Here is a 25814-nt window from a genome sequence, read left to right as displayed (position 1 = left end):
AATGAATTTTATAATGAAATGCTTTAAAAAAAATATGGTATCATAATTTTGATTTATTCAGCAAACTTTATAATGATTAAATTTAGAGCACAACATTGTGTTGATTTAAGATGAATATATGAATTAATGTGATATCTAATCCACCATTATCCCCCCATTGCCCCATTAAATTGTTTTTCTAATATTTTTATTGTTTTTTTTTTTTCTTTTAAATTAGGTTGACAGCATGATGATTGTGTAGAATCTATTCCTCCTCCTCTTCCTCGTCCTCCTCTTCCTCATCATCGAGATCCTCCTCGTAGCTATTGCCACCAGTGGGGGTAACATTAGAGCCGAGCTCGATGATCGGTTCCTGTTCCTCAATGGGCGTGACGGGCTCCTCGACCACGGGCTCGCTGGTCTCGTTCTCGTTCTTCTGGATGGCCTGCAGCTCCTGGGCGGCAAGCTCGGATTCCTGGCGGGCGATCTCGGCCAGCTCGGCGGCCTGGCGAGCAAGTTCTCCCTCACTCTCCTTCTCGATCTCCGCCAGGCGCTCCAGCTCCTGCTCACGGACACGCTGCTCCTCCTCCAGACGAGCCTCTTCAGCGACACGAGCCTCTTCGGCGGCCTTTTGGGCAGCTTCTTCGGCGGCACGAGCGTCCTCTACAGCCTTCAGTGCGGCTTCTTCGGCGGCCTTTTGGGCAGCTTCTTCAGCCAGACGAGCCTCTTCGGCTGCCTTTAAAGCGGCTTCTTCAGCAGCCTTTTGGGCAGCTTCCTCGGCGGCCTTTTGGGCCGCAGCCTCCTCTGCCAGACGAGCTTCTTCAGCAGCCTTTTGGGCAGCTTCCTCAGCGGCCTTTTGGGCGGCAGCCTCCTCCGCTAGACGCGCTTCTTCGGCAGCTTTCTGGGCAGCATCTTCAGCTGCTTTTAAGGCAGCTTCTTCTGCAGCTTTTTGGGCGGCAGCTTCGGCCAGGAGAGCCTCTTCGGCAGCGATTTTGGCGGCCTCCTCGGCAGCCTTTTTGGCCTTGGCAGCAGCCTGCTTTTCGGCCTCAGCCGTCAGGCGATCCCTCTCCTCCTTGAGAGCCCTTTGGAAACATTAAAGATTTAATAGGAAATGTGTCTATGAGCTTGTGAAGGGAGTGACAACCCACCTCTCTTCCCTGCGCTTGGCTTCATCGGCTTTCTGGGCACGCTTCTTTTCCAAGTCCACCTCGTCGATAGCCTCTTCGTTGACGGTTAGAAGACGCTCCTGGCGCAGACGCTGTTTCTCCTTGGCCTCCACATCGAGGGGATCCTCCAGGGGCCTAGGGGCAGAAAATTTTCTAGATGGACGGTTAGGATCCAACTCGGCATCTGAAATGTAATGCTTGTCAGAAGAGCCTTCGCCACAGTGCTTATGCATTTTTATCTTATTTTTCATTTTACATTAAATATCCTTCACTTTGTTGTTCACTCGGCTAATGTCGTTATACATTATACTTATACTTACAATACTTACTCTTAGGATCGGCGATTGTTGGTTTTCTTATAGACGAGGCAAGGAAAATTGCAGATACAGTAGACGCCAATGTTTTAGAGTATTGTGTGGCATTAATGGGAGTTTTTAAAAAGTTCTGGGTGTGAAGAATTGAACCAAAATGTGGTTAATGGGTTAAGCATACATACATATATACATCTCAAAATGCAAAAAAGAGTATATGAAGTAAGCTAAGGTCTTGAAGTGTTGTACTGTGTAAATTCGCGTCAATCTCGATGTATTTCATTATAATTCTGCAGCAATCCATTAGTCATCTTTATGTACAAAAATGTGAGCAGATGCAATATCACCTATCAAAATAGTAAAATCGACACTTTCTAATCCATTGAAACCCCATCTGAAATAGACCCGATATGCAGACCTTTTACAAAATACGACCCCACAAGGAAAGAGTTGCGTTTAGATCAGTATTTACAAATTAATATATTGATACATATTTGTAAGTAACTATCCCTAAAATGTGTTTACATATGCATGAACATAACATTGGTTAACAAAATTCGCGCTGACGTCCATATCTTAAATGCCAAAAATTATGCACATGAAGTATTTAATAGTTCGTAATCAGTGATCATGAAAATATATAATTTAATAGTCAGCTTCTTACTTAAGTTACAACAAATTGAAAGAGAATGAATAAGTATCTACATTTTGGTGAGTCACATGAAAAATGTTAGTATCACAAGTGATGCGCTAAATTTGTTTAATATTTTTATTATTTCGATCTTCAAAGCTGTTCTGATCTGAATTGTGTGTAAGTATTAGTCTGAGTAGTGAAAGCGCCAGAGTGTGTCGATATCAAGTGTTCATCTTGTAGATATCGGCTAATTGTCTACCACGCAAAAGAAAGTCTTTTAGATTGGTTTATTTAAGAAAGAGAAGTGTATGTCCATACAAAAATCAGGCATGTTATCATTTAGGCCTCAACTTCAACAGCTTCAACTGGAAAGAATCAATCAATCATAAAACGTATAACGTTAGTGAAATACAATGAACTGAACAATTCAGGATGCAGCAACCAAATATGTAAGTTAGTTACAAATGAATTATTTAATTTATATTCTAAAGCACCGTATTAAAAAAAACATCTTATCTTGAACTAACAAACGTTGTACGTTGACAATAAATACAATTGGACAATATACTGAAAGAAAATTATTGGACAAGGGGAGTATGAAGAATTGCGAATTGATCTATAAATCTATAAATTTAATTTGAAGCCCCTGGTGCTCGTAAACATGTTTATATCAATTGATTAATTATTTTATATTTTGATTGATTTGTGTTTGTGAAGTGAGAAGTGTTTTTCGCAGCTTTATTTATTTTGAATCAGGATAGTAACAAAGTTTGAGCAATTTAAATTTTGTAAAGAGAAAAATATAGTGCATATCCTTGTCCTTAATTATGCATCTCGTAATGAATGGTAATCTTTTGGCGCCAACATCTATTACATTTATGCTTGAGTGATACATATATACAGGTGTCATTTTCAAGCGCAATGTAGGAACACAAACAGTACTTACCTTCCTTCACAGGATCTTGGGATTTCTTATCATTCTTCCAAGTCGGGTGTCTAAGGTACCAGGACAAGAGGTTAATATCAGTTCGAACTTTGTCCGTATCGTACAACGGACTTCTAACATTATAGGCCTTGTCACCGCAAATCCTTACTGATGCAAGATGACTTTTACCTTTTGTTATTTAATTGTTTAAAGAATGCGATTTAATAACCATTTGCTATACATTTAAGATATCTAACCACATTTGTGAACAGAATACATAGTGCAGTAGTCTAACATTTACGTTTCGAAACACAACTTACCAACATATTTCACTGCTGGCCTGGGGTAGTGCGAAATATTGTGAACTTCCTTGGCAATATGACGGACAGGATTTGTGACACGGGCCACATAGGCATCTAGGGCCAGTTGCGAGGCCGGCTCATAGGTGTAACTAAAAACATATATACATATATATGCATATATTAAATATAGCAGAAAAATGCTTTATCTAGAAATGTCTACAGAACATAATTAAGGGTATCCAATTATTATTTTTAGCAAATCATATTTATCCCTCATATCATTGCACCGAAATTATGCAGGCCCACATGTCGTATGCGCAATCTCGACACAAAAATGAAGAGTGGAACGAATTCAATTATTTTCTATGCCAAGGGCCTTCTAGTTTCAAGAATGTGCGCCAAATTGTTGCAATGCACATATATAAACATATATAATTGGATCCATGTAGGTGTTATTGTATCTATTTTTGGTTTCAAAAGTGTCCTCATTGGAATGGAATGTGCTCAGATGCCCATTAGGTGGTAATGACCCCTACTTACCCAGTGACGGGAAAGGGAGTGCAGCTACGTGCACGGCGCACCACGGGAGTGTGCAAGTCACGAATCAGAGATTGCGCGCGGTTGCGAATCCGGCTTGTTTCCTCGGAGAAGGTCTGTAACATCGATTCAAAGTTAATGGGGTGGGGGGCCAAATCGAAGCAAAAGAAGCGAGGGCCCAGAACAACACTACTCCTGGTTCTGTGTGTCTACGAAAGCAACGTGCTAAGTACGCTGGACCAACTTACGGTGAAGGGTTCGGTATTGAGGTAATTGGTCAGGGCGCGGGCACCGTAACCAGGCGGCAGCCTCTTCAGATAGGAGGGCACAGAGCGAACCGGGCTGGTGATGACCCTCACCGGCGAGGAGGTGATCCTCAGCGGCGACAGCGAACTGCGTGGGGCATACACCCGGGTGACCGTGGTCGGGCTGTAGGCGTAGGACGGCGTGTACGTGGTGTACGATGTCGGGATGTAGGTCGAAGTGTAGGTCGATGGCAAGTAGGAGGGGCTGTAGTAGGTCGATGGCGTGGTGTAGGAGTAGGTGGTGCGCTCCGGCGATGAAATCACTCGGGTCGTCGTGCGGACAACGCGAACAGGCGATGGTGAGTGTATGACGCGGGACACCACGCGGGCGGGCGAGGTTACCACGCGGATCGGCGAGGTCACCACCCGGGTTGCGCCGTAGACGCGGCGGGGCACCGAGTAGCTCGAGTAGATGGGGTAACTCGACTTGTATACCTATATGGCAATGGTTTCAACATTAAGACAACATAGAATACGCAAGGTTCGGTGATTATGATTTGATTAGCGGTATGAGAAAGCAGAGAAAATAAATAAGAACATATAACTAGAAACAGAAACGTAAACCATATGATCGTGATCTCTCCATTTAGGAGTTTTGTCTGCCTAATGATGGATGCTTAGATCAGTTTGATTCTACACCCCAAAAATGATGATTATGAAATGATAATAAATGAAGAATGCATCTTGAAAATGCTCACTACCTTCCGAATTTTTAACTTGGGGTTGTGGGATTTACTCGGAATAATTTATATTTTAATTAAATGGATTCTCTGGCTCTATAAACTAAATAAGACTATGATGAGAGGGCTTATTACTAACCGAGTCTGCTTTTCCAGTGACGATGATGTGATGGATGTGATTGAACAGTGTGTGATATAAGTCAATAGAAAAGAATAGTAAACCATAGAAAGATGGATGACGAGCGATGTAGGCGATAAGGATGAAAACCAAATACTTACACGAGTTACTTTCTCGACCGAGGGGTACTGAAAGTAATACAAAATAGAGCAGGTCATGTTTTGGTTCAAAAGAGCTGACAACTCTCATATATTTCTTGACAGAAACGGTGTAGATTTCCTTATCCTACTTTGTGTCTTCAGTATGAATATCGTATCGACCTCAACGTATGTTCATTTCAAAAAATATAATGCTACGTTCATTTGAGATAAGACCGTGTTTATTTTATTGTATCACAAATATGTTTTAACATGACTTCTTGAAGGTTGCAAATACACACAGAAATTGTTGATCTTGTTCGGTTAATCTAGTCTATATGCGAAACTATTTGGGCATTAGTGGTGATTAGTCCAAGTCAAAACGAAAATACATCATCATCGAAAACATCGTATACAAATATATATAAATGGGCACTCAAGGTTAGCGGGTTAAGTGGATTATTTGCAAAATGTATATATTTATATATATATAGTCAGAACAATGACGTATTAGTGGGCACCATAACATTCAAAGCCGTGGACAGACGACGCCGATCCTTTGACGCAGTGCGTCCCCTACACGTGGTAGGAGAAGTGACGGTACTTGGTGCCGCCGGGCAGGTTGCCGCTGGTGGTCGAGGAATAGCTGTAGCCACCGGGTCCGGCGCCAGTGGTGCTGGTCCGCTCTGTGCTGTAGTTGTACGAGCCGCCGGGACCGCTGCGCGACGTCTTCTCCACGGTCGACGTGTACGTGGAGCGCTCCGGGCGGTACGAGTGCGGGTTGCTCGAGTCGTAGCTGCTCTTCTCCACGGACGACTTCGAGGTGTACGAGTAGTCCGAGGAGGCCCGGCTGCGGTGCGAGCCCGGTCTGTCCGTGCACAGGTCTAAGCGTGGAGTCTATAAATTCCGATTTGATAGTGATATAGAGATAAGGTTTGGTTTGGTTTGGTTTCGGCATTGGCAGCACAAGCATCATTTAAAGGTAAAGGATAAAACTTGCTCCTGCTGCTCCACGAACTGCTGTATGCAAATGGCCAAAGAACGCAAGGCGACTCAATTGGGGAAATTGAAACATGTTCGAACTGTTTTACTTTAGAGTTAAGAGCTTAATGCAACCATCTATGCACACAAATGCTATGAGTCTATGGATGAAACGTTAGATACATGGGTACACAGAGAAAAAAGCACAGACGGTTTGTAGTTGGAATCTCATTTGCTAAATTGGAAATATTTCGATTACAACGAATTCTGGATAGAATGGCTAAAAGTTCTACTTTTTCTCTGTGTAGAGTAAAAACTTGTACAGTGTTTAGTGGGTTAACACAAGATTATATGGCTAGACTAGATGTAGGCCTATCGTTATTTTGAATGCTTTTTCAGTTTTTTTTTTGTCTGTTTTAGTTGGTTATGTGTCCTTAGATACGACTAGGTTCGTTCGACTAGGCTTCGATTGGGTTCGGGTTGTCGGTTGGGTGAATAGGGTGATGCTCCCCTAGTAGGAGTACTTGGTGACCATTGCGCCCGACCTCTCGTTGCGGTAGGTCTCCCGGCGAACTGGCAAGGACTCGGAGACGGCGCGATGGAGTCGCGGCAGCTGGGCGTCCAGACTGTCGCGGAAGGTGCGGCCGGCGGTATTGCCGCCCGCCTCCACGGTGTCGATGTGCTGGCGCACCATGCCCAGGATCCGCGTCCGGTTCTTGTCCCGGGTGGAGACGTACGGCTCAATGGGCTCGTAGGCCAGCTTGTAGTCGGGCTTGATGGAGGCCCGATTGATCGGATCGAGGATCGACCGCTGGCGCCGCTCGAGATCGGGACGCCGCACTCCGAAGGCGGTCACCGGATCCGAGATGAGCGACGGCCGCGGCACGAACGGAACTTTCTCCCAGTCAATTGGTGTTCTCTTCGTTCTCTGCAATGCCCAAAAGTCCACAATTTTGTTTTTAATTTCTGGGTCAGCCGGGGATTAAGCTGTGGCTCAGTGGTTAGGTGGTGCAGCGAACGGGGATCTCAACTGGGCGGTGCGGTGGGTCAAAGTCATATGTACGCGTATATACAGTGCGCGGGCGGGGCATTTATATACAGCTTCGTTGGGGCAGTAGTTGAGTTTGGTATCAGATCGAAGTGCTGGGTGGGTCAAGCTGTATCCAATAACATCGAACATCCTTACATTATGACACAAGATGCATAGCTACTCATGTGTCTGAACCCTAGGGTGGACCTAAATCTCTATTGGTTTGCACAAGCCTTAAACAGATATTACGCATACGCAACGTTGCCGTTGCGTGCACAGTTGGGCTGCCAAAAGCTAGCCTACTTAACAGGTTTGTATTGAAGTGCAGTAATGAAAATTTAGATTTTGTTTTTCCAAAAGGTCCACCCCAGTCTAAATACACATATGTATATATGCATATTGATACGACGTAGTGTGGTTGTGAGTAATGTGCAATGGGAGCATTAAGATGGAACACAAACAGCAAACGTATATATATTTACAGCAATTTAGCCAAGTTATTTATCAATTAAGCCAGTTACCCTACATTCTAGCCCTAAATACCAAGAATCAAATCTCAATAAAACGTATTTCATAGATACACATCAAAGTAGATTGTTGTTTTCATTCATCGAATCATCAAGTTATCACTATAAATTATAAACAGCGAGTGCTTGTCCAAATGTACATATATGCATGGTACACAGAAAGTGTCCAGACAAGATGGATCTCTTGGGGATTCGAGGTACATATATATCCTTGCTTTGGATTATCATCACATTGGACAGTCCGAAAAATGGGCATTTTTTTGTTGTTCCCTCTAAGCATTTATCTTCTAATTTTCGAATATTTTGCGTTATTTTGTTGTAGTTGCTTGCCATGGCATCGGTTTATTTGAATATATTATGGAAATCGGAAAGATATTTTTAGGACCAGCAAAGAGCGAAATGCGCGCGCATATAGTATTACACATACAAAAAGCAAAACCACGGCCCGTACAAAAACAAATTATCGAGAGAGCTGGCTCCGTATGAGTTTCATCGCGAATTCGCATGTGTTTGGAATTCCACTCGCCCATATATATTCTAAACATTTTTGGGCACCAGACCATTAGACCGCCAGACCAGACGGACCTCAGCATTTTGTAAATAATAATAAAATAGATAGAGAAGAAAATGTTCGGCCTCCGCTGAATTCTTGGTTCCCAAAATGTATTTAGCGTTTTATATTTGGGAGATGAGTAAACACGTATATCCGAAAGAGATATGAAGATCATCGCGCAGCAATAAATTAGCTGAAGATTCAATTCCCACGATCTCGCGAAAATTGCAATCTTTTCACACTCGCATCGTTTTGTCAGAAAATTTTGTCACATATTTATTATTTCGGTCTGGTTTAATTATGGTTAGACGACTGTGCAGGCACATAACTCAGATATATGTAGTATTCAGTACACACAACCATTGTGTGCGAGTTATTAAATTGTTAGAAATAGGTTTATGTATGAATTACTACACAAATGTTTACACTGAACCTGAAAATGCTATATATGTACAACATGGTCAGAACGTCTAGGTGATCATTAAATATAATATCTCTGAGCACAAGGACATTCCGTTGCGAAGGACCAGCTAGTTAGGTACTGTAAGTTCGATACGATATTCATAATTGGTAGACACTTTACATTCAAACGTGTTTCAATTTCTCAAGTAATCTGCTCGCTTCTCAGAATGAAACCATTGAGTACAGCAAGTGGGACACAAGCGCTTAAAACTGAATTCTTGTGACTACAGATTCGATTAGCCATTAGCTAACTGCTGACAGCTGACAGCTAACAGCTAACTGCTTTCAAATTTGTCAAATTTATCCGCAGCGTTTCTTGCAATCACAGGTTAGTTCTTGAACTGCTTGAGTTTCGAGTTTGGCAACTGTACGCACAGATATATTTCACAGATTTAAATCGAGGAAAACCACACTACCGTATGTCAAGTAAAGTTCAAAATCTATTTCGAAGGGCTTACCGTAACTGCGTAGGAAGTTGTCACCGGCCTCGAGGAGTAGGTTCTGCGGGTCGTAAATCCACTTTCGTAAACCATGTTGCGATTTTTAGATTTGGATGCTTTGAGAGTTTTCAGATAATGAATTGTTCGTTGGATTTTGGTTCGGATATATCGTCGTTGCGTGTTGTTCACTTGACGCCCGTTCGAGTTGATCTGCCTGAGAATCGCACGGAGCACTTGCTTATAATTTTTTGATTTTCAAAATTTTCACAGCCTTCGATCCCGCTCTCTCTCGCACGCTCGGTCCATACCTCTTTCTCTATCCATCTCCCAAATAAACTTATTTTTGGAATTAAGAAACATTGACATCTCTCCTCGCAAAAGAGCGAGCGAATTCTGTTTACATAAAGCCAGCACTTTTCATACAGTTGCGTTCGGAAAAGCCTATATACAAATGAAATGTACAGCGTCTAGTGCTCCCAGGATATAGAGCCCTTTTCAGGCGTCACGGATTTCTTCCAGAACTTTTTAGATAAGATTAGAATCTAGATTTAGCATGGGATATGACGCGAATTGATGATGGCATCTGATGATGGGGAAAAGTGGCCCTTTTGGCATAGGCTAAATATGGGTCGATAAACATCAAAACATTCTGCGGATTATTTATTTATAAATCTGCTACAAGATTTTCTCAATTTAATGGGCAATTATTGAATATGGCAATTACACTATTTTTACATTTAATTGGCATTTAGCAATATGATTACATGTAGGCATTAATAATGTTCTAGAACTGTTTATAGCTTAATTCGTGTTTCCATCATTCAAAATATCAGCATTTAAATCATCATCGTTGTTTAAAGATTGATTAGCCAAAATTCATAGAATGAGCTGCATAGTCTTGGCATTTTTTGAAACAAATAAGGCGTGAAATTAAAATCCTGAGAGCAATTTATGGTCAGTGGGTATCACCTGTGGACCGGACACAGAGCTTTCCACACAAATAGCTGGATATAAATTATTAAGAAAATACAAAAATGAAAATAAGATAAAAATAAATGTTGTTTTCCAACAGTTTGAGGCCAGATTACTCATACCATCTTACAATAAGATCGGAAACATGTATTCGTGAACATATAAATAAACTGCACATCATCCTATACCCACATTTTAAATCGGGTGTGTAGGTGTTTGCTTGTATATAAACAAAACCATGGCAGAAATTCAAAAAAACCAAATTCTTTATGACATTAACCTTAACGAGAGGCAATGAATGACTCGTAATTTCAAGGCTGCCGAAGTCAGCCTAATCGGCGAACAAAAATGTCATTGAGCACTGACTTGGTATTTAGTATTAGTATTAGTATTAATTAGGTGTGAATAGACATTGAAAAATGAGCAGAAAATAAATTGGCGAAAAGGATTCAATATAGCAAATTCTTCAACAAATCTTCTTTGATTGAAATGATAAGATGGCACAATATTTCTGCAACATGTTGATTTTCATAAAAATTTTAAAAGATATTACTTTAGGTCTGCAACTTGAAAAAGTTTACTAATCGTCCATAAAAGTAGTCGTATGTGAAATAATTCATTCATTATCTTAATATGAGATGATATATGGAGGTCATTGTCTGGCGACCCTGACGATTTTGAATCTTCAGATCTGTAAGATCTTTAAGAGATTATTTTTGAAAATATGCTTTTAAAAAATATCAATGTAAGAGACCATATTCAAAAAACTTTAATAATATTATTTTTTTTTTTTTTAAATGTTGATTTAATGTTTATAAAGCAATATACGTTTAGTTTATAAATATCAATGTAAAAGCCCATATATGTATATATGGGTTTGAATATATTCACGATATAAAACGAGCGGCAAGAAGTCAGTGACTTAATACCAGAAATCTCTTGGTCGGATGCCCCTCATAATGATGCAAGTGGCGCAGGTGCAAACACTTCCATGTGTCTCCGGTCCCAAGTCGCGATTTTGATCCGTTGGAGTACATAGATATACGACTTTTGGTTTCAGATGCATGGCTGCTCAATTTATCCGCCCAGCCAGCGTGGTTGTTTGTTGGTGGCGTCTTCGCCTCTTTTTTTTTTGTGTCTGCGATAATTTCGTTAAATAATTGAGTATGCAATGAAAATTGCGCATTACAGCGACATAAGTACGATGAATGGTCGTTCATCGAGGGGGGGTTTACTGTGCGTGTATGGGGACATAAGTGCCTATATGGTTACAAACACCTGTTCATTCGTTTTGCTAGAATGCGTTTCTTTCCTCACTTTTTCCCAAATACTCGCATAAACGGCATTCAAATCCGCACGCTGCTTGACATTTTGTAATTTGAACAAATTGCTCGCATTTTTGGGCAACTCCTATAAATAATGGAGTTGCTGTCGCTGGAAATATTAGTTTGGAGCAGAGCGAACGACGCGTTGGAGCTACGAGCCAAAAACTGCAAAGGACTATTACTAATTTACAAAAAAAAACCCAAAAGGATACCCTCTTAAAAGAGCACAATGAACCGAAATTACATTGTCATACTTCAGCTGTTGGGAGTTCTGGTAGTGCTGACCTACGCCAGTGCAATCCCCAAATACGAAGATAGCCATAAGTAAGTGATTTATAGTACTCCATATACGATGCTTATCTGGATTGGCTTCAGGTTCTATGCGGATAAGGCACAGCGGGAAAGGTCGTACTATAACGAAAACAAGACCCAGCCCAGTGAACCGCAGACAGCTTCCACGAAGGACAGACTGGAACGCCTGGGCTATACCACTGGCTACGGATCCCTAAATGTGCGTGAACTACATCAGAACTCCCATCTCGTGGGCTAAATTGCTAACATTGATCTTTGAACTTTAATTATCTAGGGTTATCCGGGCGGTACTGGACTATCCGCCTACAATCCCATAAAACTGGACCTGGGCGGCGTTGTCTTGGGAACTCTCGTGGGCATTGGCGCCATTATACTGATTCCCAAGATTCTTTCCGCTTTCCATGGTGGTTATGGAGGCTACGGCCGCAGTGAGTGGAAAGCTTTTAAGGAAATTCAAAAATTAAGTTAATTTTCGTTAATTTTTAGGCGAGGACAGTGACCTAACACCACTGAGCAGCATGATAAATAAGATTGACGATGTTCTGGGCCAGAATAATATTGACTCAACGAGTTGCATGCAACGTGCTGTGTGTGGTTATGTTCGCTCTACGGAGTACAACATGAAGATTGGTTCCTCAGACCAGATGGATGAATTTATTCATATGCTAGCGGAGTGAGTAGAGGCTTTTAACTCCAAGGTACTTAGTAAATACTATTTGCTTTTGATTTGTTTCCAGAAATTCCCTGGTGGATTACCTCCTCGATGGAACGGCTATAAAGGAGGCATTGGAGCATGGAAAGCGAGCCAATGATCGCGCCTGTGAAGAGGTGTACTCCAATTGTCCGCTAGACAGTAAATCAGCTACGGATATTCTAATGAAGCTGATGCCAAAGAAAAACCCACAAGGAAAAGGAAAATCATCTGGAATTTCCCGAGAAAAGAAGGTTTAGTTAATGTTATTCGCTGAAAGTTTAAAAAGATTGTTCTCCATTTGCATACAACCAAATATTTTCCAAACATATAAATAAACTCCATTGTGTTATCTTTATTCAACTAGTTTTTGTGCGTTTATAATCTTTTCCAAAACAATTAACAAAGCCTTAGGCCATTTACCATATAGTTTCATTGGAAAGAAGTTTTAACGATTGATCCAATATTTTGTAAGCATTTGTGATTTTTGAATAGCTCTATTCTGGTGAGGCATTCTTAGCCTCATTGCCACTTAAAATAATTTGCAATTGCTTTTCCTGCTGTTCAATGAGGGGCAACCACTGCTCCGATGGAGCTATAAACTTGGTCGGTTCAAAGGTGGGTATTTTACCCAGTTTTCCCAAAACAGACCTGCGATGCGCTTGATTCTCAACCATGATGTGTTCCAGTTTGTCTACCAAGTGGTTGGACTCCTTGATCAGGTCATCGATGGACTGCAGCAGGGCGTACCAATCTATTTTCTGGGTGCCGATCAGGGCATTACCCCTCAATCGGAAGGGAAAGGGAACGAAGCTGCGCCAAGGCTTAAACGATTCGATGGTATAGGGTATAAAATGTCGCTCAGATTCCATTTCCACGGCATCGTCATCGAAATGCCAGGATGCCAGAGTAGGAGCCAAGATAGAGTTACTTCCACTTCCCCTCAACTGATTCGATTCATCAAAGTTGAGCCTCCGTATCTTCGCTATCTGATCACCAAGTCTCTTCTCCACATCGGAGATGCCATCCCTGTCATCCTCATCTGATTTGGGTAGATAGGAGTTGACTAGATCCTTGTTATAGGCCTTCGGCAGTAGTGTCTGTGTTTGACGCGAAACGGTAGGCACACTGTCGGTCATTTGGGACATGGAATAGGTAAGAACATCTGCAAGTATCTGTGTTACATTTAACCACACAATATATCTAGCTGAAAACTTACACTTCTCATAGCCATCCTTCTTTTTGGAGTACTGACCATCGGTGAGAATACCTACGTCCTTGAGCAGAATAAGATCCTTCTGCACACCGAAACTGACTTCCTTCATGAGCTTCGTCGGCACAAAGTCCGTCTGCAAAGCCACATTAGCCTTGCCAGCTCTTAGTCGTCTGTATGGAAAAAAAACACTTAATATTTAAATTGTATAATTTGACTTTAAAACCTCGAAGCATCCAGTAACTTGGCCCGAAGCAAGGCGCTCTTATCGGGCTTGGTGAGCGTGGAAACGCTAACTGCCCGCCAAGGAGGTCGCTTGGCCTCATTTTCCTTTTCCTTCTCCGCAGCCAGCTCCTTCATGCGTCTCCAACTGTTTTTGGCTCTAAAGAAAAGGTATTATAATTGCTTAAATAATGTGTAAGGTATTTTAAAAGTTTAGTTTTTTTTACCCACCTACTCAATGATGCACTACTCGAACGAATGGCTGAATGCGGAGTACCTTGCTGGTCATCCACACTTTGCGTCTCGCTGGTTTCCGATGATGTGCCACTGTTGTTGGAGCTGGTACTCTGCTTTTGCCTACTCATGGTAGCGAGTTTTTGCCTTTTTAAACTTTAAATGTGTGTGGGTGGAGAAAACTTTGCTTGACGTCTCTATTAGCAGTCAATACATCGATGCATAAACAATTCAGTGCATCCTGGTTGCTATGGAGTCGACTAAAAAAGTAAAGGGGTGGGGACTTGGATATCGACCTGTGGATGAAGGGGAATAACAAGGCGCCAAATAATTCAGGCATTCACACCTGGTTAAATCACCCAGTGTTGACACACTAGCTATATCGCTTTTTGAAGTTTCGTTTTTAGTTAAATAATAGTTAAAGAAGGACCAAGAGGTCCCAATAAAAGAATTTTTTGAGCCATATACAGACATAACAAAAACATATTTTATTATTCAGTAAGATTTCTATTTTAGGAATTGTTATAGAAAGCATTAAATATGCGGAAGACCTCGCCATTGTAATTATCCAAATGCGTTCGTCCCCCTTCGTAAGAGCATTCAGCAAACAAATTGTAGTTCTGCCTATGGAACCAATAGTTCTTGGCAGTGCTATTGGCGCCAAGATCGAGGGTATTTAGCTGCAGCACTCCGAAGTGGAACGTCCTACCGTCAGTCTGAACGCTTTGCACAACAATTGGTTTGGGAAGAGCTCCTTCTACGGAATCCCCATGCAGTTGCTTTGCTCGAGCGGCAGCCACAACGAAAGCTTTGATCAGTGTCCTTGCCTGAAGCTGCGAAGTTGTGACCTCGGATCCGTGGGAGTTTTTGACTTGGTGTTTATTAAACACTGTAAAGATGGTGTGCGGGTGGGAGCAGCTGATGTCCGTGCGCAAAGCTAAATGAATAACATTGTTAGTCATGCATCGGGTAGTACTTATTAAATAACTTACGATACAAGTTCTCAGTTCGGTAAATGTGGTACTTCGGAATCGATATAGTACTCTTCATGGGGTAAAGATCAGGCAGATCTCCTTCGAATTTTCCCTTAACACTTTCGATGGCTCGGTTGGCAAATACCACTTTTTCAGCATTGATTGAGAAACCTAGCAGATCCCCGTCTTTGCTTAAGGAAGTCTTAAAAGACGCGTTGTCTATCAGTTTCCTTCGTACAGAGACTGAACGGCCAGCCAGTTTTTCACTTTCATGCAGGAGTTTGTTTACTAACAGTCGACTGAGGAGATATTAATATTTACTTATGTTAGGATACAGTTTAAAGATATGATCTTACTTGACCCTTTCGTGTGATATTCCGTAGGAGCGGGGCAGGTTAAAAGCCGGCCTCTCCGGTAGCCTCACCTTGGGCAGCTTGACTTGCTCTGCATCAAGCACGTGGGATGCCAGAATCGCATGCCGGACACTCTTGTCTACGGAATTTGGCAACTGCTGGTTTGAAATGGCATCCTCGATGTGCTTGGGAAATGTTTGGATCACAATAGAGTTGGTCAGCACCTGTGCCTGCGGCAATCCACCAATTAGCACGCTGTTGTCGGAGTAAGTGTTGCAAACTGTGGGGTGCCAGTCAGGGTGGCTGCTGTCCTCGGAAACGGTCTTCTCGCGTGTGCCAACAATGTCCACCCTGAACGTAAGGTCAGATATGTTTACTTATAAAATCATTACATATTTCCCATTGATATTCACAGTTTTCTCTCCACTTTGGCGTTCAAGAGATCCTCGGGATTCTTCACCAGAACACCTAGCTTCAGGAGCTCCGCTGCGGCGCCAGTTTCCTTGGGGACTCGCCTACCCTGGACCAGCCAGTGCTTCTTGAAATGCCAGCCGATGTGCTGGGCACAGAGGGTGTTCGTAAGCCTCATTTCAGTTAGGATTTGCTAATGTTTTCGTTCAATGAAATGGAGCCCGGCGGACTGGTTATGAAACTCAGTGCTGCCAGATGGTGAGAGAACTTTCCTGCCCATTAAATATTAGTGATGTGATTGTTTCAGTCACGGTTCAAGCTTTAAATCGTTACACCGTGATTTATTTATATTATATGTATTCATTTTCTTGTATAAGTCCATATAATTTAACATTAAGTGAATGAAATTGCAATAACACATAATTGATGTTTATTCGGCACTGGTAATGGTTAAACATAGAAATATTTAAAAACAAAACTTATATCACATATCAGGAACTGGCGATAGCGATGTATCGGTTTTCGGTGCCACCACTATTTCCGCGTCTGGTCACACTTTTCGGTAATTGTAATAAATAAAGGAAAGGCGGAGATCTTTGTTAAATTTTTAACAAAATTAGAAGGTAAGTGTGGGAATTAGTTTATAAAGTATAGCTGCTTGCACGGATAATATAAGTACCCGTATATTCGTGTTCTAGCCGCTTGCACACCTCCCGCAATACTCACGATACCGCACCGCCCGACAAAAATGCCGCGATATAGGGAGTGGGACTTGGCCTGCAAGGTGTACGTGGGAAACCTGGGCTCATCGGCGTCCAAGCACGAGATCGAAGGCGCATTTGCCAAATATGGACCCCTGCGAAACGTGTGGGTGGCCCGCAATCCGCCCGGCTTCGCCTTCGTCGAGTTTGAGGATCGCCGTGACGCAGAGGACGCAACGCGTGCCCTGGACGGAACACGCTGCTGCGGCACCAGGATTCGCGTAGAGATGTCTTCGGGTCGCTCGCGCGATCGCCGGCGCGGAGAAGGCGGCAGTAGTGGACGCTCTGGTTCCGGCCGCTACAGGTAATTCCACGACAAAAAAAAAAACTGTACTTCTCATGTTACTTGACTCAATATGTTTCCCAAATGGAATCATGGATCACTTGACTCCAAAAATTGGGTACTTTCTTCAGGTTTCTAAGCATATGATGGCGGTCTAGCCTGTAACCGTCAAAATTAATCAATCCTTATCAAAACGTATACAATTTGTTATCGAAATTTAATTGGAATCATCGCAAAAGCATTAATTGCTAATAGCAAACGCGTAAATTTTCCCGCCTTTTTCTGCACGTGATAGAACAGCCTTCGAAAAAGGTCAGATTTATCAGTACTTCTTCGCAGGCTGTTTTATTCAGGTCCAACTGAAATGGCATTGCTATTCATAACATATCTAATTGAAAATCGACTTGGTACTTTATTCAGTCCAAACCAACAAACTGTATACATATATTATCTACGATCCAATCATTTAGTGGTTGTTAAATGCGAGTTATCGACACTTTTTCAGGATAACTCCTTCGGCTAGAACTACTTCCACTGCTACTTCTTCCTTCTACAACATCAACAATCTACAACAGCAACCATCTTCACAGCCACAGCCAGCAACCTTCAACTTGCAACTCTAAATTAACCATGTTCAGCGTCACAGCCTCACAGAAGTTTTGATTAGCAACCCAAATGATTTCATCCTAGAAGAAGCAATGCAGTCGCCCAAAGAGTTATCTTTTAAAGTTATCCTGCGTATCCTTCAAATAATTGCTTACAATTATTTCTTTAATTTAGTTGCCTATAATATGAGAGTTCGTCCGCTTTCTCAAGTACTTGACTCTGATGTCGAGAAAACTGGCCTTAAGCGCGTTTAACGCTGATGATCACAGCTACTAAAGACCATTTTCTTATTGCATATTTATCCGACAAAGTAGAAAGCTTTAAACTCTAAATATAGGATATCAGTTGGTTCTAAAAGCAAAAGCAGCAATAGCAATACTACTCTTATCTTAATTGGTCCACAGCTTAATTCATAGAAACAAAACAGTTTGCACAGCTTTCATTTGTGTTTCCCCTGGTATTAGTTTAAGTAACAATTAAGCAGTATTTAACACATCTATTTTGCAGCACTTTGTAAGGCGCGTATGTACATACACTTCTTACCATGCTAAGCTGATTTAATTATTTTTTTTTTTAACTTTAAAGTAATCTTTTCTTCTTTACCAATGCGTTTATTTCAGGTCCCGTTCACCACGTCGCTCCCGATCGCCCCGCAGCCGCAGCTTCTCGCGCGATCGTCGAAGTCGCTCGAATTCTCGGGACCGTCATTAATGTTTTCAAAAGGATATCGTTTAAGCAGTGTCGCATCAAAGAACAAGCGGCCATGGCCGCATTTTCTGTAGGAATTCCTATGTCGATTGCGATCCAAGTAAATTTACTTCAGATGACAATATAAATCTTTCGATGCATTCTTGAAATTCCTTTTTTTACTAAGAAATAAAGACGCACAATCAGCGAGATTTGATTGGTTTCATATATCATCAAAAGCAGTTTGTTTCCAGCAAAAGGGGACGTGCTTAATGCACTGTTTATTATGTGAGAATTGACGTGCTGCTGTACAACTTGCTTAGAAGTATGTTCGGATAATAATTTAAACAGGCGCACGACCGTAAAATATTATGTATACTAACAAAGGTACACGTTAAACTTAGGAGAAGACGCAACACGAATTCGTTGCACATTTCGCACTGGAATAAACCTTACGTCTAGTCATTGTATGTATCCTCGCTGCAGGGCTCTGAGCCCCATCCCAAATGGCAGATCGGATTGGTTATGGCTGCCCCTAGCGCATGCGGTATGTGTTCGACTCCTGAATCTGAGACAATTCGCCCTTGAAATTAATGTCGATGACGAAGTCCAGGTCACGGTTGTTCCGCTCGTTGGGCTTCATCTGGAACGTGCCAGTGATCTCCTCGTTCTTCTTCGCCGTCATGTGATCATCCAGGTAGAACACGGTTTGCTTCCAGTGCGTGTATGTGGAGTCTGGTGACGTACTGAACCCAAGACGCTTGTGGCACTTGGTGAATTCTATATTGAAGTAGGTGACTAATGCGTGCACGAAGTCATTGCGCTTGATGCATAGGCTGAACTTGGACGAGAAGTTAAGATCGGCCTTTTGCACGGTATACAGATCCACCTCCTTGACCATGCAAGATGTGGATACCACTTGCTTGGGATCGACCACGTCGACCAGTGGCTCGGTCACAGCCACCTTACGAATGCAGCTCATGTCGAAGCCGTAGACATCGTCCCACCAGTTGATCTTTTCGTCCTTGTACTGTCGGTCCTCGATGGCCGTGATATACAGAGTGCCTCTGTCTGGGAACATCATGCCGTCCTTCTTCAGCCACTTGTCCCGAGCGTACAACACTGTATCCAGCATGGACTCGTAGAAGAGGCAGTAACTAAATTAAGGAAAGCAATTAAAATGGTCAGTAATTAGCCTTAACATACGCCAATCTTAGTTATAAATATATTAAATTAAATCTGCTGCGGCAGCTGTTTTTTAAAGCTTCACTACTATTGGAAACGTACCCCATCCACTCGGAAATGATAATGTCCACTCCCTCAATACCATTTGGAAGCTCAATCTCCTCAATCTTGCCCTTGACAACCGAGATCACATCCTGCAGATTGTTGTCCATGACCACTTGGCGGGCAAACTCAATAATGTTGGAGCAGTCGACGGCGATCACCTGAGCAGCGCCGGCTTTGGCAGCGAACATGGAGAGAATGCCGGTGCCGCAACCCACGTCCAGTACGGTCTGCAAAGACGAGATTCCCCGGTGAGAAGGGCTACGAAAAATGGGGAAACCCCGGAAGTTAACCCTACCTTGCCCTGAAACAGATGCTTGTTGTGGTACATGGCGTTGCGGTATGTGACGGTGCGCACCTCGTCCTTGAGCATCTCCTCGTGGATCCCGAAGTGGGCATAGGAGTCAAAGTAATAGTCGCGGGACGTCATCTCGTCGGCGTTGGCATTGGGATTATCACCGGTGGAGCCCTCCGCGGGCAGCTTCTTCGCCACATTGTTTGAGTTCGCATTTGAATTGGGCGTGATGCCGGTCGCCGATTCCACAGCTGCCTCCATGGGGATGTCTGTGCTGGCCTGAGAATCGGGTTCGTCAGCTACTGGCCCTTCGATTGCCGTCACATTTTGACCAAAACTCACCATTTTTTAATTTCTTCGGCGTCTCTTTGGTTTTTCACGTCGAAAAATTGGCGACTAAATGATGGGACTGTTTCTACAGCACGCTAGTTTAAAAGGTCGGTTATCAACACTGGCCCCGCACAAAAGCTAGAAACAAATATCGCCAGCTCGATACTATTGCATTTTTCTGAAATTTTAGTATTTTTCAGCTGAGAAGAATCCGAGCTAGTTGTCTAAGGCATGTTCCCTATAATCGTGTAATATAATCTTGGTCATAGCATCGATAAGATATAATAAATAAAAACACGAAGTAAATTATAAATATTGGTTTATCAACTGCTGCAATGTTTGTGTAGTAGTCCTTTTTACTGCTAACAAAAATACATAAAACAGGAAACACGTATAATCGATAGTTGTAAATAAGAACCGATAGTTTCACTGGCAAGTGCTCATCCCTAGCGACCGCTTGCCCGGTAATTTTGGCGGCAAATTATTCGCACATCGCATTTACTAAACATCGAAATATAAAGCGAAGCAGAAGTAGCGTCTATAAGTCCAGTTCCTCTTTTTAACTTCGTTTACCTATCAAAATGGAAGGCTTCGACGACGCGGGTGTGTTCTTTTCGGACAATTTCGGCGGAGATAACCAGCAGGATGCGCAAATCAACTTGCAGGCGGTAAAAAAGAAGTACAAGGAGTTCATCCGAACTTTCAACGAGGAGAACTTTTTCTACAAATACCGGTAAGTGGACTACATCCCCTCATCTGAACCCCATTAATAGTAATCCCCCTGCAGTGACACCCTGAAGAGAAACTATCTTAATGGCCGCTACTTCTTGGAGATTGAGATGGAGGATTTGGTGGGCTTCGATGAGACTCTGGCTGACAAGCTAAACAAGCAGCCGACGGAGCATTTAGAAATCTTCGAGGAGGCTGCCCGGGAGGTAGCCGACGAGATCACAGCTCCCCGGCCGGAGCACGAGGAGCATATGCACGATATACAGATTCTTCTGAGCTCCAATGCGAATCCCACTAACATACGGCAGTTGAAGTCGGACTGCGTTTCCAAGCTGGTTAAGATCGCCGGAATCATTGTCGCAGCTTCGGGAATCAGTGCCAAGGCCACGCGGATGTCCATCCAGTGCCTGTCCTGCAGCACGGTCATACCGAATCTCAAAGTGAATCCAGGTTTGGAGGGCTACGCCCTACCCAGAAAGTGCAACACGGAGCAGGCGGGCAGACCCAAGTGCCCGCTGGACCCCTTCTTCATCATGCCGGACAAGTGCAAGTGCGTCGATTTCCAGACCCTTAAGTTGCAAGAGCTCCCCGACTTTGTGCCACAGGGTGAGATTCCCCGCCACTTGCAGCTCTTTTGCGATCGCTCGCTCTGTGAACGTGTAGTGCCCGGCAATCGCGTGCTTATCCAGGGCATATACTCCATTCGCAAAGTGGGCAAACCCTCTCGTCGGGATGGTCGCGAGAAAGCTGTCGTTGGAGTCCGTGCTCCTTATATGAGGGTAGTGGGCATCACCGTCGACTCAGAGGGTGCGGGTGCCATCTCCCGATACAGCAACATCACATCCGATGAGGAGGAGCACTTCCGGCGAATGGCCGCCTCTGGGGACATCTACGAACGTCTCTCACAGTCTCTGGCGCCCAGCATCTTCGGCTCGAGGGATATCAAGAAGGCTATTACTTGCATGCTCTTTGGTGGGTCTCGTAAGCGTTTACCGGATGGTCTGTGCCGTCGAGGTGATATTAACGTCCTTCTGCTGGGCGATCCTGGTACTGCCAAGTCACAGTTGTTAAAGTTTGTGGAAAAGGTGGCACCCATAGCAGTCTACACTTCGGGCAAAGGCTCCAGTGCGGCCGGTCTCACCGCTTCGGTTATGAAGGATCCTCAAACGGTGAGAAAAAACATTACACACCTAATACTTACAAATCAAATGATATATTGTTCTTCAGCGCAACTTTGTCATGGAAGGTGGAGCCATGGTGCTGGCCGATGGCGGCGTGGTTTGTATTGATGAGTTCGACAAAATGCGAGAGGATGATCGTGTGGCCATTCACGAGGCCATGGAACAGCAGACAATATCCATTGCCAAGGCCGGCATCACGACCACCTTGAACTCACGTTGTTCGGTCTTGGCGGCTGCCAACTCCATTTTCGGTCGATGGGACGACACCAAAGGCGAGGAGAACATTGACTTTATGCCCACAATTCTGTCCCGTTTCGACATGATTTTCATTGTAAAGGATATTCACGATGAGTCGCGGGACATTACGCTGGCCAAGCACATCATCAACGTGCATCTGAGCTCTAACAAGTCAGCGCCTTCAGAGCCGGCTGAGGGTGAGATATCGCTGTCGACGTTCAAGAAGTACATTCACTACTGCCGAACTCATTGCGGTCCGCGCCTGAGCGAAGCTGCCGGCGAGAAGCTAAAGAGCCGCTACGTGCTAATGCGCAGTGGAGCCGGACAACAGGAGAAGGCATCTGACAAACGACTGAGCATTCCCATCACTGTGCGCCAGTTGGAGGCTGTCATCCGCATTTCGGAGTCGTTGGCGAAGATTCGCTTGCAACCATTTGCCACAGATGAGCACGTGAACGAAGCACTTCGCCTTTTCCAAGTGTCTACTCTTGATGCTGCGATGACTGGCAGCTTGGCTGGAGCCGAAGGATTTACGACTGAGGAGGACCAGGAGACATTGAACCGCATTGAAAAGCAATTGAAACGTCGCTTTGCAATTGGATCTCAAGTATCGGAGCAGAACATTTTACAGGTAAGCACAGAAATCTTACGAATCGAATGAACAACTTTTACTTACAATGCTTTCTTTTCATAGGACTTTTTGCGTCAGAAATACGAAGAACGCACGGTAATGAAGGTAATTCATACCATGATCCGACGTGGAGAGCTGCAGCACAGGATGCAACGGAAGATGCTCTATCGAATTTGCTAAACACTGTTAATCACTTCATTATTTGTCCATCGTTGAATCATTTCGTCATATTATTTGTATTTCCATTTGTATTGTTAAGAGAAAACTACATTCTTTCCCATTATATGAGCCCAATAAACTAAATTAAATCATTATTTTATTCATTCTGCTTGAACTATTTGAACTACAATAATTCAGTGATGTTTTTAGTAGCTAGAAGTTTACAGAATAGATTTCTTTGATACTTTTAGTGGGAAATCCTAGGTATTTCAAGTGCATAAGTCAGTCGAGCCGGCAGACTATATGTTAGATAAATATTTATGATTGTTTACATTCAAAAAATGAGATTATAAGCAATGTCTAATTTCTGTTTGTTGATAATGCTTGGGCGAAACACATAGACCCTTTGGTCGGCCTCCAAATTTTCGCGCAAACCGACAATTTCGCTCTACATTCGACTGTGTTTGCCTACGTCATTCGGACAAATCACAAAAACCAATCATATTGCCTTGGCCACTTGCCAATTTTTTAAAAATATTTTTTCCTCTGTTTGAGAACGTTTATTACTTCCTTTTATACAGAACTCAATTAGTATATTTGCGCATGCACATCTATGTACTTACATACATTTGAAAGCTGAAATGTACTCAAAATGTGCACGAATTTTCAAAAATACGTAAGCGTGTTACGTATGCTCGTTTTTGGCCATTTAAAAACAATGGCAAATATATATATGCATGTAGGCATTCCAAATTTATGAATTTCCGGAAGGAAATCTTTACAATCTTGTTTATCACGGAACATTTGCGGAATGACTGTATTATTTAAAAAGTCCTAACAATAATATTTATTTCTCGTACATTTCTCACAACTGACGCCACTTTGCTGCGTTTTAAGGTCCGAATGACGTCAAGTTGATCTAAAATTTATTGAGGGCGAATTAGAAACATGTTTCTCTAGACGTTTTCGAAAAATTCCAGAAGATCATGGGCCCAATATCAATAAAAAACAGCCAGCCAGGCTATGAAAATAGATATAATTTATTTGTGACGAGAATTTCCATTTAAGTCAGCTACCCATTTTTACACATCGACATGTACGTATGCTGTTTGCTCAATTTAATAACATTGTGGTACTTTGAACTTTGCATCCGAACCCAGGGTCAAGATAATTCAAACATCAAACAATAAGAGATTAATTGAAATTCATATTCCGATATTGATGCACACGAGTGTACGTATTTTTTTCAATTACCTCTGCCTGTGTCTGTTCATCGTTTCCATTAACAAAGCGTTGCACCGATGTTCTTTTCATTGCACATGGATATGTGGCTATGGATCCATGTGTATCTATAAGTTCGCTTTTCACCTAAACCAATTTACTCTGTTTTTTTTTGTCCACCACCCGCTACGTAGGCCCCTAGATATTGTAAACAACTGTCCAAAATAGTGATTCCTGCTTGATGGATTATTGTCAACACGAGCTAAGCCCTAATAATATATATTGATATTTGAGATATATACTGGATATATTACGCAACCGATCACAATTATTATATGTCTGTTAATTAGACTGCACACAATTGGGAGCGCTGGCGAAATTAGATAATTGTTTCCAACGCGTTTGTATACTTTGTGAAACAGAAATTCTTGAACGTCATCAGCATCCGTGGATTCCTTCCCATTCTCGCGGGAGAGCAAACGGATGGGATTCAGTCCGCCGGACCAGAGGTGTAGATACAAAAGGCCCATGTAAGCTATATGTTGGGAGGTGCGAGAGGAAAATCGCTGAGTGGGGCCTTTGTTTTGTGAATGAAAATGAAAATTCTCGCCGTACATATGCCAAGCCTGCGTCCGCCGTACGCCAGTACAATTTTAGATCTCGAGCGAGCAAGTTCGTCCGGAACAGAGAGCTGCTACAACCGATGAAAGCCGTATTTGTTGGATAGAAACGCGGACTCAGAGATTGCCATTTTTGTCGCAGTGCACCAGAGGATCATGTACATTTACCCCAGCTCCCCGGAATCAGCATCGTCCTTGCAGTCCGAAGAGAGTGCGGCCATCAAGATTCAGGCCGGATTTCGTGGCTACCGCGTGCGCAAAGAGATCCATCGATCCAGCAAGAACCCCCATCCCAGGCGGAATCAGCGACAGCGACCGAAGAACAACGCCCTCATGGAAAACCAGGACAATAAGGGAAATCCACGTCCCAGCGGCGAGGATCAGCATACGGGCTCCGAGAATGGTGGCAAATCCGTGGAGGATCGCAGTGCCACCAAGATACAGGCGGGATTCCGGGGATTCCTGGTGCGAAAGAAGCAGAAAATCGCCACCGATGCGGCCGTTAAAATTCAGGCTGGCTTCCGGGGATTCAAAACACGCAAAGAATTGAAACAATGCGAGCCCATTGTGTAATGACTTCCACAACTCTGATTTCTACTGTACATACAAATATGTGTATTCAAATCCTACCGCTTAGTTCAATACGTGTCGTGTAAATAGATTAATATTAACTGATAGCTTCCAGAAGAATAAAATACTCTTAATCAAGAAACCGCAATCTTGAAAGACAGCACTATCCATTAACGAGATCCAATTTGTTTGTGTTTTCTCTAGGCCTATTTTTGGTATACCGTGCTGTATGTATATGGTATGAATACAGTGAATAAACATTTTATTCATCTAACATGTAGCACTTGATGGAAACTTACGAAACGGAAAACACAAAACGATAGTTGTAAAGAATTGTTTTTAGGGAGAACAAAGTGAGAGGCGTGTCTTTTTTTTTTTTTTTTTTTTGAATAGAACCTATTTAATAGCTGGCTAGCGAATCTA

The 25814-nt window shown here is 42.8% G+C and overlaps 8 protein-coding genes across 13 annotated transcripts; 4 read left to right on the top strand and 4 right to left on the bottom strand.

The window, feature by feature from the left end:
* Window positions 1-33: 33 nt before the first annotated feature.
* On the bottom strand, window positions 34-9339 carry LOC6728613 (protein anoxia up-regulated). 5 transcript variants are annotated; one of them, XM_039295903.2, is made up of 8 exons: window positions 9106-9339; window positions 5119-5145; window positions 4103-4594; window positions 3858-3970; window positions 3336-3466; window positions 1128-1329; window positions 542-1061; window positions 34-454 (listed from the first exon to the last, which is right to left on the bottom strand). In XM_039295903.2, exons 1-8 carry the CDS (start codon window positions 9178-9180, stop codon window positions 245-247), a joined length of 1770 nt encoding a protein of 589 aa, XP_039151837.1. In that variant the 5' UTR covers window positions 9181-9339; the 3' UTR covers window positions 34-244. The 5 variants fall into 5 exon arrangements, with proteins under 5 accessions (XP_039151837.1, XP_016035247.1, XP_016035246.1 ...); XM_016177022.3 differs by having other exon boundaries at window positions 34-1061; XM_016177021.3 differs by lacking the exons at window positions 34-454; window positions 542-1061; window positions 1128-1329 and adding exons at window positions 2364-2455; window positions 3037-3204 and having other exon boundaries at window positions 9106-9338.
* A 1646-nt stretch (window positions 9340-10985) lies between these two features.
* LOC6728612 lies at window positions 10986-12745 on the top strand. Its single transcript, XM_002103917.4, has 5 exons — window positions 10986-11708; window positions 11760-11895; window positions 11971-12124; window positions 12183-12369; window positions 12434-12745. The coding sequence occupies exons 1-5, from the start codon at window positions 11614-11616 to the stop codon at window positions 12645-12647; spliced, it is 786 nt and encodes a 261-aa protein (XP_002103953.1). The 5' UTR covers window positions 10986-11613; the 3' UTR covers window positions 12648-12745.
* Window positions 12719-14287, bottom strand: LOC27208934. Its single transcript, XM_016184464.3, has 4 exons — window positions 14054-14287; window positions 13827-13982; window positions 13607-13773; window positions 12719-13552 (listed from the first exon to the last, which is right to left on the bottom strand). Exons 1-4 carry the CDS (start codon window positions 14185-14187, stop codon window positions 12885-12887), a joined length of 1125 nt encoding a protein of 374 aa, XP_016035244.1. The 5' UTR covers window positions 14188-14287; the 3' UTR covers window positions 12719-12884.
* Window positions 14288-14521: 234 nt separating this feature from the next.
* LOC6728611 (39S ribosomal protein L37, mitochondrial) lies at window positions 14522-16088 on the bottom strand. Its single transcript, XM_002103916.4, has 4 exons — window positions 15797-16088; window positions 15387-15734; window positions 15049-15329; window positions 14522-14993 (listed from the first exon to the last, which is right to left on the bottom strand). Exons 1-4 carry the CDS (start codon window positions 15970-15972, stop codon window positions 14569-14571), a joined length of 1230 nt encoding a protein of 409 aa, XP_002103952.2. The 5' UTR covers window positions 15973-16088; the 3' UTR covers window positions 14522-14568.
* A 203-nt stretch (window positions 16089-16291) lies between these two features.
* On the top strand, window positions 16292-18343 carry LOC6728610 (RNA-binding protein 1). 2 transcript variants are annotated; one of them, XM_016175120.3, is made up of 3 exons: window positions 16292-16417; window positions 16493-16859; window positions 18065-18343. In XM_016175120.3, exons 2-3 carry the CDS (start codon window positions 16543-16545, stop codon window positions 18153-18155), a joined length of 408 nt encoding a protein of 135 aa, XP_016035243.1. In that variant the 5' UTR covers window positions 16292-16417; window positions 16493-16542; the 3' UTR covers window positions 18156-18343. The 2 variants fall into 2 exon arrangements, with proteins under 2 accessions (XP_016035243.1, XP_002103951.1); XM_002103915.3 differs by having other exon boundaries at window positions 17344-18343.
* A 35-nt stretch (window positions 18344-18378) lies between these two features.
* Window positions 18379-20214, bottom strand: LOC6728609 (protein arginine N-methyltransferase 1-B). Its single transcript, XM_016177019.3, has 4 exons — window positions 20056-20214; window positions 19717-19992; window positions 19419-19648; window positions 18379-19288 (listed from the first exon to the last, which is right to left on the bottom strand). The coding sequence occupies exons 1-4, from the start codon at window positions 20056-20058 to the stop codon at window positions 18667-18669; spliced, it is 1131 nt and encodes a 376-aa protein (XP_016035242.1). The 5' UTR covers window positions 20059-20214; the 3' UTR covers window positions 18379-18666.
* A 256-nt stretch (window positions 20215-20470) lies between these two features.
* Window positions 20471-23140, top strand: LOC6728608 (DNA replication licensing factor Mcm5). The gene is made up of 4 exons (XM_002103913.4): window positions 20471-20776; window positions 20831-21941; window positions 22000-22821; window positions 22885-23140. The coding sequence occupies exons 1-4, from the start codon at window positions 20625-20627 to the stop codon at window positions 22999-23001; spliced, it is 2202 nt and encodes a 733-aa protein (XP_002103949.1). The 5' UTR covers window positions 20471-20624; the 3' UTR covers window positions 23002-23140.
* A 1673-nt stretch (window positions 23141-24813) lies between these two features.
* On the top strand, window positions 24814-25570 carry LOC6728607 (abnormal spindle-like microcephaly-associated protein homolog). Its single transcript, XM_002103912.4, has one exon. The coding sequence runs from the start codon at window positions 24978-24980 to the stop codon at window positions 25392-25394; it is 417 nt and encodes a 138-aa protein (XP_002103948.1). The 5' UTR covers window positions 24814-24977; the 3' UTR covers window positions 25395-25570.
* The last annotated feature ends 244 nt before the right edge of the window (window positions 25571-25814 follow it).

This window comes from Drosophila simulans, chromosome 3R (genome assembly GCF_016746395.2).
Source record: "Drosophila simulans strain w501 chromosome 3R, Prin_Dsim_3.1, whole genome shotgun sequence".
Taxonomy (NCBI): domain Eukaryota; kingdom Metazoa; phylum Arthropoda; class Insecta; order Diptera; family Drosophilidae; genus Drosophila; species Drosophila simulans.
This window is presented reverse-complemented; position numbering and strand designations above follow the sequence as displayed.